Genomic DNA, 20,087 nt, shown 5'->3' with positions numbered 1-20,087 from the left:
TCACAGGAATTTTTTGAATGTTTAAATAAAAATGAACATTTAACTTTTTTTTCACAAAAAATTTAATTCAGCTCCAATTTGTTTTATTTTACCAAGGGTAACAGGAGAAAATGGACACCAAACATTGTTGTACAATTTGTCCTGAGTACGCCAATACCCCACATGTGGGGATAAACCACTGTTTGGGCGCATGGCACAGCTCGGAAGCGAAGCAGCGCCATTTGACTTTTCAATGCAAAATTGACTGGAATTGAGATGGAACGCCATGTTTCGTTTGGAGAGCCCCTGATGTGCCTAAACATTGAAACCCCCCACAAGTGACACCATTTTGGAAAGTAGACCCCCTAAGGAACTTATCTAGAGGTGTGGTGAGCTCTTTGACCCACCAAGTGCTTCACAGAAGTTTATAATGTAGAACCGTAAAAATAAAAAATCATATTTTTTCACAAAAATTATCTTTTCGCCCCCAATTTTTTATTTTTCCAAGGGTAAGAGAAGAAATTGGACACCAAAAGTTGTTGTACAATTTGTCCTGAGTACGCTGATACCCCATATGTGGGGGTATACCACTGTTTGGGCGAATGGGAGAGCTCGGAAGGGAAGGAGCGCCGTTTGACTTTTCAATGCAAAATTGACAGGAATTGAGATGGGACGCCATGTTGCGTTTGGAGAGCCACTGATGTGCCTAAACATTGAAACCCCCCACAAGTGACACCATTTTGGAAAGTAGACCCCCTAAGGAACTTATCTAGAGGTGTGGTGAGCACTTTGACCCACCCAGTGCTTCACAGAAGTTTATAATGCAGAACCGTAAAAATAAAAAATCATTTTTTCACAAAAATTATCTTTTCGCCCCCAATTTTTTATTTTTCCAAGGGTAAGAGAAGAAATTGGACCCCAAAAGTTGTTGTACAATTTGTCCTGAGTACGCTGATACCCCATATGTGGGGGTAAACCACTGTTTGGGCGGATGGGAGAGCTCGGAAAGGAAGGAGCGCCGTTTGACTTTTCAATGCAAAATTGACAGGAATTGAGATGAGACGCCATGTTGCGTTTGCAGAGCCCCTAATGTACCTAAATAGTAGAAACCCCTCACAAGTGACACCATTTTGGAAAGTAGACCCCCTAAGGAACTTATCTAGATGTGTGGTGAGCGCTTTGACACACCAAGGGCTTCACAGAAGTTTATAATGGAGAGTCGTAAAAATAAAACAAAAATTTTTTCCCACAAAAATTATTTTTTAGCCCCCAGTTTTGTATTTTCCTGAGGGTAACAGGAGAAATTGGACCCCAAAATTTGTTGTCCAATTTGTCCTGAGTGCGCTGATACCCCATATGTGGGGAGAAACCACTGTTTGGGCGCATGGGAGGGCTCGGAAGGGAAGGAGTGCCATTTGAATGCAGACTTAGATGGAATAGTCTGCATGTGTCACATTGCGTTTGCAGAGCCCCTAATGTACCTAAACAGTAGAAACCCCCCACAAGTGACACCATTTTGGAAAGTAGACCCCCTAAGGAACTTATCTATATGTGTGGTGAGCGCTTTGACCCACCAAGGGCTTCACAGAAGTTTATAATGGAGAGCCGTAAAAATAAAACAAAAATTTTTTCCCACAAAAATTATTTTTTAGCCCCCAGTTTTGTATTTTCCCGAGGGTAACAGGAGAAATTGGACCCCAAAATTTGTTGTCCAATTTGTCCTGAGTGCGCTGATACCCCATATGTGGGGGGGAACCACTGTTTGGGCGCATGGGAGGGCTCGGAAGGGAAGGAGCTCCATTTGGAATGCAGACTTAGATGGAATGGTCTGCAGGTGTCACATTGCATTTGCAGAGCCCCTACTGTACCTAAACAGTAGAAACCCCCCACAAGTGACACCATTTTGGAAACTAGACCCCCTAAGGAACTCATCTAGATGTGTTGTGAGAGCTCTGAACCCCTAAGTGTTTCACTACAGTTTGTAACGCAGAGCCGTGAAAATTAAAAAAAAAATCTTTCCCCCCAAAATTATTTTTTAGCCCCCAGTTTTGTATTTTCCCGAGGGTAAGAGAAGAAATTCGACCCCAAAAGTTGTTGTCCAATTTGTCCTGAGTACGCTGATACCCCATATGTTGGGGGGAACCACCGTTTGGGCGCATGGGAGGGCTCGGAAGGGAAGGATTGCCATTTGGAATGCAGACTTAGATGGAATGGTCTGCAGGCGTCACATTGCGTTTGCAGAACCCCTAATGTACCTAAACAGTAGAAACCCCCCACAAGTGACCCCATATTGGAAACTAGACCCCCCAGGGAACTTATCTAGATGTGTTGTGAGAACTTTGAACCCCCAAGTGTTTCACTACAGTTTATAACGCAGAGCCGTAAAAATAAAAAGTCTTTTTTTTCCCTCAAAAATTATTATTTAGCCCCCAGTTTTGTATTTTCCCAAGGGTAACAGGAGAAATTGGACCCCAACAGTTGTTGTCCTATTTGTCCTGAGTACGCTGATACCCCATATGTTGGGGTAAACCCCTGTTTGGGCACACGGGCGAGCTCGGAAGGGAAGAAGCACTGTTTTACTTTTTCAATGCAGAATTGGCTGGAATTGAGATCAGACGCCATGTCGCTTTTGGAGAGCCCCTGATGTGCCTAAACAGTGGAAACCCCCCAATTATAACTGAAACCCTAATCCAAACACTCACCTAACCCTAATTCCAACGGTAACCCTGACCACACCTCTAACCCTGACTCACCCCTAACCCTAATCCCAACCCTATTCCCAACTGTAAATGTAATCTAAACCCTAACTGTAACTTTAGCCCCAACCAAAACTGTAGCCCTAGCCGTAACCCTAACCCTAGCCCTAACCCTAGCCGTAACCCTAACCCTAGCCCTAACCCTAACCCTAGCCCTAACCCTAACCCTAGCCGTAACCCTAACCCTAGCCCTAACCCTAGCCCTAACCCTAGCCCTAGCCCTAATGGGAAAATGGAAATAAATACATTTTTTTAATTTTTCCCTAACTAAGGGGGTGATGAAGGGGGGTTTGATTTACTTTTATAGCGGTTTTTTTTGCGGATTTTTATGATTGGCAGCCGTCACACACTAAAAGACGCTTTTTATTGCAAAAAATATTTTTTGCGTTACCACATTTTGAGAGCTATAATTTTTCCATATTTTGGTCCACAGAGTCATGTGAGGTCTTGTTTTTTGCGGGACGAGTTGACATTTTAATTGGTAACATTTTCGGGCATGTGACATTTTTTGATCGCTTTTTATTCCGATTTTTGTGAGATAGAATGACCAAAAACCAGCTATTCATGAATTTCTTTTGGGGGAGGCGTTTATACCGTTCCATGTTTGGTAAAATTGATAAAGCAGTTTTATTCTTCGGGTCAGTACGATTACAGCGACACCTCATTTATATCATTTTTTTATGTTTTGGCGCTTTTATACGATAAAAACTATTTTATAGAAAAAATAATTATTTTGGCATCACTTTATTCTCAGGACTATAACTTTTTTATTTTTTTGCTGATGATGCTGTATGGCAGCTCGTTTTTTGTGGGACAAGATGACGCTTTCAGCGGTACCATGGTTATTTATATCTGTCCTTTTGATCGCGTGTTATTCCACTTTTTGTTCGGCGGTATGATAATAAAGCGTTGTTTTTTGCCTCGTTTTTTTTTTTTTTTCTTACGGTGTTTACTGAAGGGGTTAACTAGTGGGCCAGTTTTATAGGTCGGGCCGTTACGGACGCAGCGATACTAAATATGTGTACTTTTATTGTTTTTTTTTTATTTATTTAGATAAAGAAATGTATTTATGGGAATAATATTTTTATTTTTTTTTTCATTATTTAGGAATTTTTTTTTTTATTTTTTTTTTACAGATTTGGAAAAAATTTTTTTAACTTTTTTACTTTGTCCCAGGGGGGACATCACAGATCGATGATCTGACAGTTTGCACAGCACTCTGTCAGATCACCGATCTGAGAGCAGTGCAGGCTGCTTCACAGTGCCTGCTCTGAGCAGGCTCTGTGAAGCCACCTCCCTCCCTGCAGGACCCGGATCCGCGGCCATCTTGGATCCGGGGCTCGAGCAATCAGGGAGGGAGGTAAGACCCTCGCAGCAACACGATCACATCGCGTTGCTGCGGGGGGATCAGGGAAGCCCGCAGGGAGCCCCCTCCCTGCGCGACGCTTCCCTGCACCGCCGGCACATCGCGATCATCTTTGATCACATAGTGCCGGATGTCAGCTGCGATAGGCAGCTGACACCTGGCAGCGATCGTACGCGCTCCCCCCGTGAGCGCCGCCGATCGCGCTGGACGTACTATCCCGTCGAGGTGGGGTGGGCCGTCCGATGTCAGAAAGGGGTTAAGCCAAATTAATAATGGAGAGGCGTCAATTATGACACCTATCCATTATTAATCCAATAGTAGTAAAGGGTAAAAAAATACACAAACACATTATTAAAAATTATTTTAATGAAATAAAAACAAAGGTTGTTGTAATAATTTATTCTACGCTCAATCCAATCACTGAAGACCCTCGATCTGTAACAAAAAAAAAAAAAAACAACAATATACATACCTTCCGAAGATCTGTAAAGTCCAACGATGTAAATCCATCTGAAGGGGTTAAAATATTTTGCAGCAAGGAGTTCTGCTAATGCAGCGGTGCTCATTGCTGCAAAACCCAGGGGAATGAAGGTAAAGTAGGTCAATGACCTATATTTACCTTCATTTGCAGTGAGGCGCCCTCTGCTGGTTGTTCCTAGATCGTGGGAACTTTCCTAGAAAGCTCCCAGGCTCGAGTTCATAAGAGGCGCCCTCTGCTGGTTGTCCTCATATGAACTCGAGCCTGGGAGCTTTCTAGGAAAGTTCCCACGATCTAGGAACAACCAGCAGAGGGCGCCTCACCGCAAATGAAGGTAAATATAGGTCATTGACCTACTTTACCTTCATTCCCCGGGGTTTTGCAGCAAGGAGCAGCGCTGCATTAGCAGAGCTCCTTGCTGCAAAATATTTTAACCCCTTCAGATGGATTTACATCGTTGGATGTTACAGATCTTCGGAAGGTATGGATATTGTTGGGGTTTGTTTTGTTACAGATCGAGGGTCTTCAGATGGATTGAGCGTAGAATAAATTATTACAACAACCTTTGTTTTTATTTCATTAAAATAATTTTTAATAATGTGTTTGTGTATTTTTTAACCCTTTACTACTATTGGATTAAAAATGGATAGGTGTCATAATTGACGCCTCTCCATTATTAATTTGGCTTAATGTCACCTTACAATAGCAAGGTGACATTAACCCTTCATTACCCCATATCCCACCGCTACACGGGAATGGCAAGAGAGTGGCCAAGTGCCAGAATAGGCGCATCTTCCAGATGTGCCTTTTCTGGGGTGGCTGGGGGCAGATGTTTTTAGCCAGGGGGGGGCAATAACCATGGACCCTCTCCAGGCTATTAATATCTGCCCTCAGTCACTGGCTTTACTACTCTGGCAGAGAAAATTGCGTGGGAGCCCACACCAATTATTTTTTCCGCCATTTAACCCTTTAATTTAATAGCTAGAACGGCCAAATTTTGCATATACACACTACTAACATTAGTAGTGTGGAATATGCAAAAAAAAAATGGGGATATGACATGGTTTACTGTATGTAAACCATGTCCCATATCATGTCGGGTTTTAGGAAGGAGATAGCAAACGCCGGCAATTGAATTACCGGCTTTAAAGCTATCTAGCGCTGTATGAAGCAAGAATATATATACATATATGTGTCTACCGACATTATATATATATATATATATATATATATATATATATATATATATATATATATATATATATATATATATATATATATACATACATATATATATATATATATATATATACATACATATATATATATATATATATATATATACACATACAGTATATAGACAGTATATATGGTTTTTTGTTTTTTTTACACATGGATCCCTTGTATAGCCGTATGTTGGTTTTGCAAGCCTGCGAGAAAAACACGCAGTACGGATGCCATACGGATTACATACGCAGGATGCCATGCGCAAAAAACGCTGAAACACCCTGCCTACGGAGGAGCTACGGACCACTATTTTGGGGACTTTTCAGCGTATTACGACCGTAATATACGGACCGTATTTTTCAACGCTGAGTGTGAGGCCGGCCTAATTCTCCAAGACCCGCTCTGTTGATTGAGGTTAGTTAATGCTGGGATAAGAATAACCTGGATGTCTCTTTATACAAACTTTGGTGTAAATTAAACCAACCTTATAATTAATAGAAGAAATAGAAAATGAGTGGAAAGAAAGGGAAAGAGAAGATGGGGTGGGGAGGAAGGACATGGTTTCCGGTGTCTCGTCCAACTCAGTTGCTAGTTAGTATTTAAGTATGTTCCACTACCTGAAACAAACATACATAAGAAAACCGATAGTATATTAGTAGGTCAACCAAGCCAGACAATAAGATCCTCAGTCTCTCTAAACACTATCCAGGGGTCCAGGCTTTTAATACTTTATCCGAAGTTCCGGTATCCTGACCAACCAACTGTTCCATACGATGGAGGTGGTTTAATTCTGCTACAAGAATGATAGATAATACAATAATACCTGCGCTGGGTAAAAAAATCCTCCACTCTATATCAATATGACCAAATGTTACCACAAGAAAAAACAAGATGTAGAATTCACCAGACACTAACCAAACTATTGTGAAATTGAACACAAAGGAGCGAAAACCAAGCTATGTAAGAGACCAGGACAGTTTTGTCTCAGAATACATAGATAGTGCAGATGATATGGACTTTTACCTCTATTTTCTACAGTGGTGACGTAGGGTCTTCTTGTAGTGCTCTGTTTAGGAGATGTCAACTGTGACCGAGGGTCCAATGGTAATCTTCAGGTAGACCAGCTGAGGGCGCTGCCCCGGCCGGTGGCAGAACGCTCCAGGCTCGCCTACCACGTGGAGTGAATGAGCGCTTGTAGAGCCGCTAGGTTCTCTGCCAAAGCAGGACCTTCCGTGACGTCACGGTCACGTGAATATTCATGCGACTGGGCTAAGGAGAGCGAAATGGACCACTTCCAACGCATTTCGGAACTGACGTGTTCCCTGAGGAACACGCCTTGATATCACCTCCTGATGATCCGCTGAGGTGAAACGCGTAGAGGCGTTTGCAACATCAATACTGATAAGTATCGGTCTCACCCTCTGTTTAATTATGCATGTTATCTAAACATTAGGCTATCTTCGGCTGAAGATTAGCACAACTATCTGCATTTTTTGTGCCTCGCCATTTTTGTGTATTTACACAGTTTCTGACCACCATCAGTCTGGGACTAAATAATAGGGTCTCCCAGGGTCAGTCGTCGCTGAGTGGGGGCACCACTTCCGCTGACCAGTAGGGTGCCAACCTCCACAGCCAGGCAGGATGCACAGCAGTAGGGTACAGAGGTAGTGAGGCCCATTTTTAAAACACAAGCACTTTTTTGTTATGCACATTGTTGGTCTTTTGTCTGTGTATCTCACCCTGCCACAAACCTAGCCTATACATACAGTTATAGATATGTATGTATGTACAATCAGTCACTAAATCTGCCTATCTTTTCCTGTCTGGTATACGTGATGTTCCATATGTGACACCAGTACTAGGACTCATACTAGGAGACATAGGGTCAGCCGACGGTGAGTGGGGGCGCCATTCTCGTATCTGTGTTTAGGGTGCCAACCTCCACTGTTAGGTAGGCAGAACAAATAGGATTTGTTTGGCAGGGCTATCTAGAGTGCACGGTTATGTGTTCTATGTGATTATCTGGTTGTATTTGTGGCATGGTTTTAATGGTATATTAATAAATAGTTATATTTTATCTGTATCATCATAAGTATATAAAGGTTTGTTGGTGATTTACCACTTCGGGTAGTAAAAAGATGCACAATCAGGGGGTCACTCCAGTCTTAAAGTGAGTCTCTTGAAGTAGCAAAACTAGGACACGTTGCTTATGATTGGAGTATAAGATCTGTTTTCTTTTTTTCTGGAATGTTTAACCCTTTGGCATTAAGGGAACAAAATTTAACTCCAGCCATAATCAAGATGTTGTTTGAATGGTTGGTTATATGAGAATGGACACCGGATTCCTCGGATTTTCATATGCAGTTCCAGGGTTGGGAATAGGTAGAGGAATTGGGGGAAGGGACAGTAAAGAGATGGGGAAAGAACAGAAAACAAACAGAATTAGAAGAAAAGAAAAGGAAGATTTAGTGCATAGTGAATATATATCTTTAAGCGGAAATCGTGATGTGATGGTGTATCAAGAGTCCACCAGACACATCATTTGGGGTGAGAAACAGCCGAAGGTGAGGTCCAAACCCCCCCCATTTTTCTTGTGTTGTTTGGCATGTTGAGCTTTCAACCATCTCCGTGGGATGTCTGGGAGCTGGGGGGATCTCGGCCAATCAGGGAGATCAGTTAGAGGTAATTCGAAGGTTCCCAAGAAAGTGGCCAAGTCACCCAAGTTGCGAAAAATTGCTGTTTTCCCTCCCTTGAAGGCTATTAGCTGGAATGGAAAACCCCATTTGTAAAGAATGTCTTTTTCCTTTAGAAGAGATAAAAGTCGTCTCAGGGCTCTTCTTAGCTGCAAGGTCCATCTAGAAAGGTCCGAGAGTATTAGAATCTGGGCTCCGCAAAAGGTAATGGTACCTTTTTGTCTGGCTGCAATCATAATGGATTCTTTAACTTTATAATAATGTATTCTGCAGATGACATCTCTAGGCCTTAATTCTGATGACGGTTTAGGTCCAAGGGCTCTGTGGATCCGGTCGAATTCTATGGAGCCCTCCTTCTTGTCATTTAAAATCTCAAGGAACAGTTTTTGTACCATCGTGTCCAGCTCGGATGGGCTCACAGATTCAGGGAGGCCACGCATTCTGATGTTGTTACGTCTGTTACGGTTCTCCAGATCCTCCAGCCCGGTTGCCATGTCCTCCAATCTCATAGCTTGGTTTGTAATCACCTCTCTGTGGGTTTGTAGCTCCTACTAGATGAGTTCCTGGGATTTCTCCACATCCTCCACTCTAGAGGTGAATTCTGATTTTAGAACCTGCAGTTCCTCCTTATAAGAGTTTTCAATTCTGCGAGCGAATGTCTCCAGGTCATTTTTAGAGGGGAAAGTTCTGATAAATTTACCAAGATCGTGGATAGTTAAGTCATCTGAGAACTCAAGAGTATTGTCCCCATCCTCCGTTGCTCTATCAGGCAAGCCGTGTGAGGCTAAGGAATCCTGAGGAGCATTCCCCAGGGATCTTGGAAGACATGGATCTGGTATTACGTTGTAGATTTTTTGTAGTAAGAAAGCGATACATGTTTTCTGTGAGAGCTTTATTATCCAGAGACTGTCCATCACGCTTTTTGGGCTTGCTCATATATATGAGTGGAATTTATAAAATTATAAGTGGTTGCGGGGGTGGGGAGTACATGTGAGGCAGGAGCAGCAACATCAAGCTACCATATCTCCCATCGGCAGATCTCCCTCCCCCAATGCGACCTCCACCCGGTGTAGAGATGTGGCCTGATGTCTCCCAGGTGCCGCGCAGCACTGGTGCTGCTATGTCTCAGCAGAGGGTAGGTTATTGCCTCAGAGTCTGCTGATCGGCAAGATGGCGGTGTTTGGCGCCAAAAGAGAGCCCCCAGAGAAGGAGAGCGCGCCAGAGGTTCCACAGCCCCGGCAAAGGTGAATCCAGGTCCTCCGCTTTGGGCAGGTAAGACCGCAGCAGACGGATTAAGTGTGAGGAGACGCAGGAGGAGGGGAGCGGGGAAGCTACACCGGCGCCCAGAGCCACGATCTGCCTGTCTCCTCAGCGCTCCGGGATCAAGATGGCCACCGCTTCAACTACAGGCAGTCTCCCTCCCGCTCCGCCGTCACTCCCTCACTCACCAAGTCCTTCCCAAAGTGCGCCCATGTCTGTAGCGCTGACTCCAGTGTCGGCATTTTTGTCTCCTCTTCGACCGCTCGGTCAGAGCGGTGATCCTCCTCCGGCTCCTTGCTCCAGCTGGTGAGCGGCAATGGCGTCTCTGTGAGAGTGCTGCAGCATCCGCCGATGTCGGGACCCTTCAGGAACGATTACCCGGTGATGTGGGTAATAGGGCTGCAAAGTTCCGGGGTTCTTGGCAGTTTATGGGTGGTTGCATGAATTAACTTTAGTGAGCCCTGAGGAGCTCACTGCGAACACGTCCGCACAGCTCGGAGTCCAGGCCACACCCCGGTTGTTTGTTATTTTAATCTTTTTTACAGATGACACTGGCTTTGGGGAACAAAGTGACAAGTAATGGTGAGTATGAACTCTATGTTTAATGTACTGTATGTCTATATGTATGTACTGTATGTAATGTATGAATGTACTGTATGTAGTATGTATGTATGTGGTTTTTTTTTTTCATTCAACACGTTAGCTGGATGATGGGACTACTACTGTCCCATCATTGGCTAATGTGTCAATCACTATCAGTGTAGCAGGCACTTGTAGTCCCATCGGACGATGCCTGCACACACGCACAGAGCCCCGGCAGCCCGCTTAGAGCTCCGGCACACCACAGAGTCCCGGCAGCCCGCATAGAGCCCCGGCAGCCTGCATAGAGCCCTGACATGGTGTCCGCTAAAGATTGGAGCCAATTTTTCATTAAAAAAATCAAATGGCGCTCCTTCCCTTCCGAGCCTTGCTGTGCGCCCAAACAGTGGTTCCTCCCCACATATGGGGTATCAGCGTACTCCGGAAAAATTGGACAACAACTTTCGGTCGACTTTCTCATTTTACCCTTGGGAAAAATTGTTGCTAAAATTGTTGCTTTTTGTGACTAAAAAGTTAAATGTTCATTTTTTCCTTCAATGTTGCTTCTGCTGGTGTGAAACACCTGAAGGGTTAATAAACTTCTTGAATGTGGTTTTGAGCACCTTGAGGGGTGCAGTTTTTAGAATGGTGTCACTTTTGGGTATTTTCAGCCATACAGACCCCTCAAACTGACTTCAAATGTGAATTGGTCCCTAAAAAAATGGTTTTGTAAATTTTGTTGTAAAAATGAGAAATCGCTGATCAAATTTAACCCTTATAACTTCCTAGCAAAAAAAATTTTTTTTCCAAAATTGTGCTGATGTAAAGTAGTCATGTTGGAAACGTTATTTATTAACTATTTTGTGTCACATATCTCTCTGGTTTAAGGCTACGTTCACATTAGCGTCGTCGACGCAACGCATGATGCATTGGCAATGCACACAAAAACGCACCCTTTTAGACGCATGCGTTGAACGGATGCGTCGTAAAACGCGTTTTTTGTGCGTTTTTGTAGCGTTTTTTCGAAAAATGCAGCGTTTTTCGACGCATGCGTTGTCAAACAATGATGTCATTTTTCAACCCAATTTAGTGTCTAGACACTAGATAATACCACCAATGGATAGAGGAGGGTGGGTATAATGGAATTGTGGTATATATACCCCGGCATAGATAAATTCCTACCATTGCGTGGTTTTACAGCATCAAGATGGAGCGTCCCATGGAGAGTATCTACCTCAATATGGAGCTGGATTTTGCCATTGCTAACGCTATTGCCTGTCATGAACAGAGGAAAAGAGATAAACTACGGAGAAGGAGTCGTCGGCGTTTTTGGCTACACCCTATAGTGGAAGTCCGAGAGAGCCGTGGAGCCTACCATTGTTTGTTTGGCGAGTTAAATGACAACCTGGATAAATACTTTGAGTACACCAGGATGTCTCAAAACAGCTTCCGCTATCTGCTGCGTCTGGTGGAAGGAGCCATTTCCAGGCAGGACACGCAGCTCCGTAAATCAATTTCCCCCGAGGAACGTCTGCTGGTGACTCTACGGTACGTAATGCAATGTGAAGGATTTTATATGTTCTTGCCATTTTTTTAAAGTAACGTGTTTTGTTTTTGTGGGGTGGGGGATTGGAATTCAAAATGAAATTTTATTTTATAACAATGTAATTAAATTTATTTATTTTTCTTCTTGTCAGTTTCCCGGCTACCGGAGAGACCTTGAGATCACTGCATTTCCAGTTTCGGATTGGAGTCTCCACACTTTCGGGTATTATTGCCGACACATGCTGCGCATTGTGGGACAACCTCCGGGAGGAATTTTTACCAATACCAACGACAGCGTTATGGGAGGCCAACGCCCAAAAATTTGAACAACTGTGTTCTTTCCCTAACTGTATTGAAGCAGTGGATGGGAAGCACATTAGGATTACAAAGCCTGCAAGAAGTGGATCTCTGTTTTTCAATTACAAAAAATACTTTTCCACCGTGCTCATGGCAATTGCAGGTGCGGACTGCAGGTTTCTCGCCGTGGACATTGGAGTGTTTGGCCGTGCAAATGATTCGCGGACATTTAAGGAGTCTGACATGGGCCGAAGATTATATGAGAACAATTTTAATTTCCCCCAGCCACGACCTCTTCCCAACACCAAAGGCCCGGCCATGCCATTTGTTGTGGTTGGGGATGAGGCTTTTCAAATGAGTGCCAACCTACTGAAACCGTACTCCAGTCGGGGCTTGGACCGCACAAAAAGTATTTTTAATTATAGACTGTCCAGGGCCAGAAGAACTGTGGAGTGCGCCTTTGGAATCCTTGTCTCCAAATGGCGTATTTTAGGATCCGCAATAAATTTGAAAATTGAGACAGTGGATGAGGTGGTGAAGGCTTGTGTGGTTCTCCACAATTATATTATTGATAAAGAGAGTCAACGTGGAACTAGATGAACCCATACCAAATCCATTGCCTGATTATCAAGATCATCCTCTGAGGACAACTTTGGAAATTGCTCATATGAGGGATCGATTTGCTGCATACTTTGTTTCAGATGTTGGGCGTTCATGGCAAGATGAAATGGTTTAATTTATATTTCATCTTGGTTTTACTGATACAATCTAAACACTGTCATGTAAACACTGTTGAATCCATGACATTTTACCAGCCTATGTAATGTTATTTAAATGTTGTAATGTCCCCTGAATTTCTATTGTGTTGTGTTTTTAAATAAAGTTCTTTATAGTGCTTTTCCGTTTTATCAAAACAAATCTCCCATATGTTTTTCCAAATTAAACAAAATTTTAAATCCAATGTTCTAGAAACTAATGTGTGTCCCACAAAATTTAGTAATGTGAGCACCAGTACCCAAATTGAATGTGACAAAACAAACAAATTGTTCAGCCGTGTGTTCCATAGCTTTAAAAGATAACATGATCGGCTCCCACCTTGTCAACCATTTTTAATCTTGCAGACTATTTGCATATGGAACCTGGCTTGGCAAGGAGGGAGACGATCATGTTTGCTAAACTCTACTGAGTTTACACTATTGGACTCATGATGCTGGAATACGTCCAGAGTCAAATAGTGGCGACACTGAACATTGCTACCACCTCACCTGACCAATAACCTTAAGGTACCGTTATAAAACGATTAACCAATGATCCCGACCAGTGATACGACCTGACCGTGATCGTTGTTAAGTCGTCGTGTGGTTGCTGGAGAGCTGTCACACAGACAGCTATCCAGCGACCAAAAAATACCAAGTCCCCGTGTAATCTGGGTAAACATTGTGTTATGAAGCGCAGGGCCGCACTCACGATGTTTCCCGTTTACCATTGTAAATGTAAAAAAAAAACCTTACATTCCGGTGTGTGACACGTCCATCGCCGTCAGCTTTCCGCACTGTGCCAGCCCTAAAGCACAGCACAGCGTTTAGGTCAACGGTGTGCTCTGCTTTTACTTTACGGCCGGGAATGACAGTGTCAGTCACTGCGGGAAGATGACGGCGAGGGACGTGGTAGACACCGTAATGTAAGTATGTAGTATTTTTTGGTATTTTTCACTTTTTTGAGTGGGTAAAACACTGCGCTAGTAACCCGATATTCCCTGGTTTCCAGCGAAGACATTGCTGGATCGGTGTCAAACACGCCGATCCAACAATGACAGCGTGTGATCAGTGACCCAAAAAAGGTCCTGATCATTCGCAGAGACCTACAATCTCCCAGCAGGGGCCTGATCGTTGGTCGCTGTCACGCATAACGATTTCAGAAAAGATAACGTTGCTACGTGACAAAAAACAACTATATCGTTAATGAAATCGTTGTGTGATGGTACCTTTACGGTAGGTTTTAAAATTGATATATTGTGAAATGCTCTTTGTGTTTGTAACATCTCATAGTACAATGAGAGCCAGCCCTAAAAAAATTCGAACAAAAAATTGATAAAATTGTGTCAGACATTGCACATCAGGTGTTACAAACACAAGATTTGTTTATACGGCGCACGGTGTGATTTGGTGCAAACTTAATTTGATCAAAAATACGGAGTTTCTTTGTCTAAAATAAACAGTTTTATTAATGGGGACACAAAGAAAAAATGGGTAAAGGTAAAGGTGTATTAACTTCAGCGACAAAGGGGGATTGATATCCTCCAGTTTGGGTGTGGGTTGAGGAGAACGAGGAGGAGGACGAGGGAGAGGAACCACCATATTGTAAGACCCTGGACGGGATGCCGACGTCAGTCCAGCCTGTAGATGGTGGCGATAATGCCAACGCAGGAGGTGAGGGAGGAGGGACGACCAGTGTCCTAGCCAATGTGGACTGGCTATGACTACTCCTGCTCCGGGTAGACCCAGGCTGAGTACTGGGTGTGCTAGTTCTTGGAGCAGCCATAGCCGCCGTTGTAGTTCTGGTCTTCTTTCTTTTTCTCCCCTCTCCCTCTGGGTGTGGTTCGGCTTCCCGTCTTTGTGCCCTTGAAGGCCTGGCAGGAGCAGAACTTTGGGGCTCTGTTCTATGGTGGCGGTGGCCCTTGGCACGCGGAGCTCTGTGTTGGTGCTCTGCAGCAGGAGTCGGAGCCATGCTTGCCAGCGATGGCACTCCGAGCATTGTAGTTGCTGACTGCATGACCCGAGCCTGCTGCAGAGCAGTTACGTATGCATTGTTGCAGGCCTGCATCACCGAAATCTGGAGTTCTGGCGTAAGATGTTCCACCATGCCCTTCTCAATGGCACTAAAAAAATGTTTGGCCGGCCTCGAGAGCTCCGATTCCATTGTTTGAAGATGCCGGTCGATATTGGACAGAGCTGTGTCCATTCTATTGCCCAGCGCCTTGAAACAATTCTGGAAGACCGTGCTCAAATGCAAAAATTCGGGCAGTAGCGGCCTGTCCGAGGCCCGCTGACGCTGTCGGGAAGACCCGAAGGAAGGAGCGACAGAGGCCTCGGCCAGGGGAACATCTGATGGACCGGCTGCCGGTTTGCCAGATAGTGGTGCAGACCTGCTCTCGCTGTGGGGTGGCTGTGACGGGTCAGATGGCGATTCACGAAGGACCGCTCCAGAGAGCCGGACAGGCTCGCGGGTGCTGCTGTGTGTTCTGTGAAAACATAAGGAAACCATTAGTATACAAAATATAACATTTCACATTCGTCACCACCTGTGTAAAAGTTAACATTGCATCACACACTATAAAATTATAATTTAACATAACTGTTAAGGGTTAGTTCAGTCTGTCAGTCGTAACGGTTTGCTGATTAAACCGGCCAGCTGCCTGACATGGCTGATGCGACCAATCAGCGCGGGTCACAGGCCTGATTAAAATGCCCGCTCCTTACTCCCCGCAGTGAATGCCCGTCGCCCGCATACTCCCCTGTCATTAATTAACTTACCGGCGGTATCCATTGCCGCCGTTAATGTTAACCAATTTTTAATATTGACACTGCATATGCCGCATCAATATTAAAAATAGAATACATTTATTTTTTACTAAATACCCACTCATGTTTGGCGTTTGTAACGCCCGACAATTACGCTTATCGTCGGAACTGCCATGACGTCACGGTCATGTGACCGAGACGTCATCACAGGTCCTGCGAGCTGAGCAACCCTGGGAACATAACCTGCCTTGGAGTAGAAGGTATGCCGTGTCTATTATATTTTTCCTTTTTTTTTTAATCTGTGATAAACCTGGAAGGGCAATATACTACTCCACTATGAAATATTGCCCGGGCCTGGCCAATCTACTATCTGTCTGTGTGCTGTATACTTCGTACATGCCAAAATAAATGGCTGGGCAATAAACTACGTGGCTGGGAAATATACTACATGAATATGCATGTTTTCCAAACGAGGTGTGGGAATAGGTACTATACTTACTCTCGGCTTTCAAGGACCGGTCGCAGGAATTGCAGAATACGACTGTATTTATATATTGAGGTCCTTGAAGCTGCAGCACCACTACGACTCTGTCCCTCCTTTTTCATGACCCTCTTGAAACGGTCCTTCATGGAGCGCCATCTGGTCTTCAATTTTTTAACTGTGTTAAAGTAAAAAAAAAAAAAATTAAGGTTGAGAGAAAATATTGAAATTGATAACGCAACCGTGTGCAATCCCAATAGAAGACATCACAGACGGTTGTGTATCCTGGCATGATGGGTCAGAGCAGCATTTCGGCAATACTTACGAAATTTATCTTTGACCGCGGGGGAAGTGCTGTCGAAGCCATCCCACAGCGATTTTGCCACCTCAACCCACATACGGCGCAACACGCCCTGGTCCGTGTGCCGGGGGTCACGGCTGTCCCACAACGGGCCACGCTCCTGTATGGATGCAACCATGAGGTCGATGTCGATTGGTTCATCTTGGGCCTGTTGTGAAATCTAGAATAATTGGAAAATATTAATGTTTGCAAGATAAAAATTGTTCTCCCAACCTCCGGTGCAGTTTCGCACCGGATACCTGCAGACCCTCACCGTATCTCCACATCTGACGGTGGTCACTTCATCTTGCAGCGCCACGCTCAGCTCTGCATTGGGCCCATCGGCGCCTGAACTACGACCTGGTATACATCCATACTGTCGGGTACATATACCACTCCCCCATGTGACACTTAGAAGTTAGGGGTACGTTTATGATATATGGTTGTGGGCCTTGCCTGTTCATGTGAGTCCGGAGCGTGTCTGCTTATATGCCCATACTATCCCATTAGTTATTTTGCTTGGACCAATCTCTGGTGACTGTTCACCTGTTTAGGGGGCTTTCAACGATTTAGGGGATTCTTTGGGACCATTTTATGACATTGCATTCATTGTTTTGTCACATTCCTTCCTTTCTCAGTGTCCTCCCTATGCGCGGTCTCTATTTTTTCTAATAGAATGTACAATAGATAGCACTCATGTAATGGAAGAAGTAAGTGAAATATTTGGCATTGTACTATCCCTATATTTCTCTGCTGTATCTGTGCATTATGAATTGTGGTATGTGTTAAAGGGGCCCACCAGGACTCTTTCGCCCAAGGCACATGAAAACCTGGAGCTGGCCCTGCTCCTCCATCCTACCCCTGTGGTGTGTGTGGCTCCTCCGTTCTCCCCATTGTGTGCATGGCTCCTCCGTCCTCCCCCTGTTGTGTGCATGGCTCCTTCGTCCTCCACCTGTTGTGTGCATGGCTCCTCCGTCCTCCACCTGTTGTGTGCATGGCTCTTCCGTCCTCCCCTGTTGTGTGCATGGCTCCTCCGTCCTCCCCCTGCTGTGTGCATGGCTCCTCCGTCCTCCCCCTGCTGTGTGCATGGCTCCTCCGTCCTCCCCCTGCTGTGTGCATGGCTCCTCCGTCCTCCCCCTGTTGTGTGCATGGCTCCTCCGTCCTCCCCCTGGTGTGTGCATGGCTCCTCCGTCCTCCCCCTGGTGTGTGCATGGCTCCTCCGTCCTCCCCCTGGTGTGTGCATGGCTCCTCCGTCCTCCCCCTGGTGTGTGCATGGCTCCTCCGTCCTCCCCCTGGTGTGTGCATGGCTCCTCCATCCTCCCCCTGGTGTGTGCATGGCTCCTCCATCCTCCCCCTGGTGTGTGCATGGCTCCTCCATCCTCCCCCTGTTGTGTGCATGGCTCCTCCATCCTCCCCCTGTTGTGTGCATGGCTCCTTTGTCCTCCCCTTGTTGTGTGCATGGCTCCTCCGTCCTCCCCCTGTTGTGTGCATGGCTCCTCCTCCTGTTGTGTGCATGGCTCCTCCATCCTCCCCCTGTTGTGTGCATGGCTCCTCCCCCTGTTGTGTGCATGGCTCGCCATCCTCCCCCTGTTGTGTGCATGGCTCCTCCATCCTCCCCCTGTTGTGTGCATTCCTCCGTCCTCCCCATTGTGTGCCGGCTCCTCCCCGTTGTGTGCATGGCTCCTCCATCCTCCCCCTGTTGTGTGCATGGCTCCTCCATCCTCCCCCTGTTGTGTGCATTCCTCCGTCCTCCCCATTGTGTGCCGGCTCCTCCCCGTTGTGTGCATGGCTCCTCCATCCTCCCCCTGTTGTGTGCATGGCTCCTCCATCCTCCCCCTGTTGTGTGCATTCCTCCGTCCTCCCCATTGTGTGCATGACTCCTCCGTCCTCCCCCTGTTGTGTGCATGGTACCTCTGTCCTCCCCCTGTTGTGTGCACTCCTCCATCCTCCCCCTGTTGTGTGTATGGCTCCTCCGTCCTCCCCCTGTTGTGTGCATGGCTCCACCGTCCTCCCCCAGTTGTGTGTATTCCTCCGTCCTCCCCCTGTTGTGAGCATGGCTTCTCTGTCCTCCTATAATAATAATAATAATAATAATAATCTTTATTTTTATATAGCGCTAACATATTCCGCAGCGCTTTACAGTTTTTGCACACATTATCATCACTGTCCCCGATTGGGCTCACAATCTAGAATTCCTATCAGTATGTCTTTTGAATGTGGGAGGAAACCGGAGTGCCCGGAGGAAACCCACGCAAACACGGAGAGAACATACAAACTCTTTGCAGATGTTGTCCTGGGTGGGATTAGAACCCAGGACCCCAGCGCTGCAAGGCTGTAGTGCTAACCACTGCGCCACCGTGCTGCTCCTATCGCCCTTCTCCGTCCTCCCCCATCCTCTTTACCCTGCTCGGGCTGTGGCTGCACATCCCTGCATTTCTCTGTTGTCTTGGGACCGGCAGCTTCTTCCTGTGTTCAGCGGTCACGTGGTACCGCTCATTAAAGTAATTAATATGCACTCCAAACCTATGGGAGTGGAGACACAGCCGTATTCATTACTTTAATGCAACACAATTAACCTAATATAATAAGACACGATATGGCAGGTATACTGATAGGATAACACATTAGCTGGAATTCAGACTATGCCCATATGCAGAAGCAATGGAAAAGTATATATCCAAATAATTTGGGAAAAAGTCCTTTATGTGCCTACATACACTAGTATGCTTTGATATTACACACAGTTGGAGGTCACATAAAGAAAAATACCTTAGATGTCATTAGATAGCCCATATATATAAACCATCTTAACTTAATTGATCATTTTAGTCTGATAACGTGTAATATAGCTATGGAGCAGTTAGCAAGGAAATGATACTCATCGTTTGGAAGATGTCATAATGCGCCTCAACGCGTTTCACCTAACGGTTCATCAGGAGGCATAGATGAATGGATGTGTCATGGAGTCATTCAGAAACTCACACTTATATAGATACCGATAGCCACTAAACAGGAAATAAGAATACCTAACCCTAGAGGATGACATGCGGCTCAAATTGAATGATGTTCCTAAAGGTATAATTAAAGGCCACTACAACATGGACGACCCATTTCTGCATTAGCGATGTACTCATACATAACCACATATGTGTGGGACGCCATGTTTTCAAAGCGCAGCCCGTCCCATATTCAGGGACTCATTCATATTTAAAGTGAATACCTCACATATGCTCTAGCGTCACTGATGGTGCCGGCGTGCTTGACATGTGGGACGCACCTCATCGCGCTTCCTGCAGTACATGTGACCGGAAGAGACTAGCGCACCCTGTCTGTATGACTGCGCATGTCCAGGAAAACTATTGCTAAGCGCTGAACTGATCACCAATGAAGTAGACATTAGTTGTGGAGCGCCGAGCCGATATGTAGATGCGCTCCTCAAAATTTACCGTTACCATGTGAAACATCTCATCACACTTCCCACAGTGCATATGAACGAAAGGGACAAGCGCTCCCCATCTATGTAACTGCGCATATACAGATGCCAAATAAACTAGGTAACAGGCTG

At 45.2% G+C, this 20,087-nt stretch overlaps 1 protein-coding gene across 1 annotated transcript; it reads right to left on the bottom strand.

The window, feature by feature from the left end:
* Positions 1-14,386: 14,386 nt before the first annotated feature.
* On the bottom strand, positions 14,387-19,838 carry LOC138642319 (uncharacterized). The gene is made up of 4 exons (XM_069730419.1): positions 19,743-19,838; positions 16,508-16,703; positions 16,201-16,360; positions 14,387-15,421 (listed from the first exon to the last, which is right to left on the bottom strand). The coding sequence occupies exons 2-4, from the start codon at positions 16,659-16,661 to the stop codon at positions 14,404-14,406; spliced, it is 1,332 nt and encodes a 443-aa protein (XP_069586520.1). The 5' UTR covers positions 16,662-16,703; positions 19,743-19,838; the 3' UTR covers positions 14,387-14,403.
* Positions 19,839-20,087: the final 249 nt, after the last annotated feature.

Source organism: Ranitomeya imitator, chromosome 6 (genome assembly GCF_032444005.1).
Source record: "Ranitomeya imitator isolate aRanImi1 chromosome 6, aRanImi1.pri, whole genome shotgun sequence".
NCBI lineage: Eukaryota > Metazoa > Chordata > Amphibia > Anura > Dendrobatidae > Ranitomeya > Ranitomeya imitator.
This window is presented reverse-complemented; position numbering and strand designations above follow the sequence as displayed.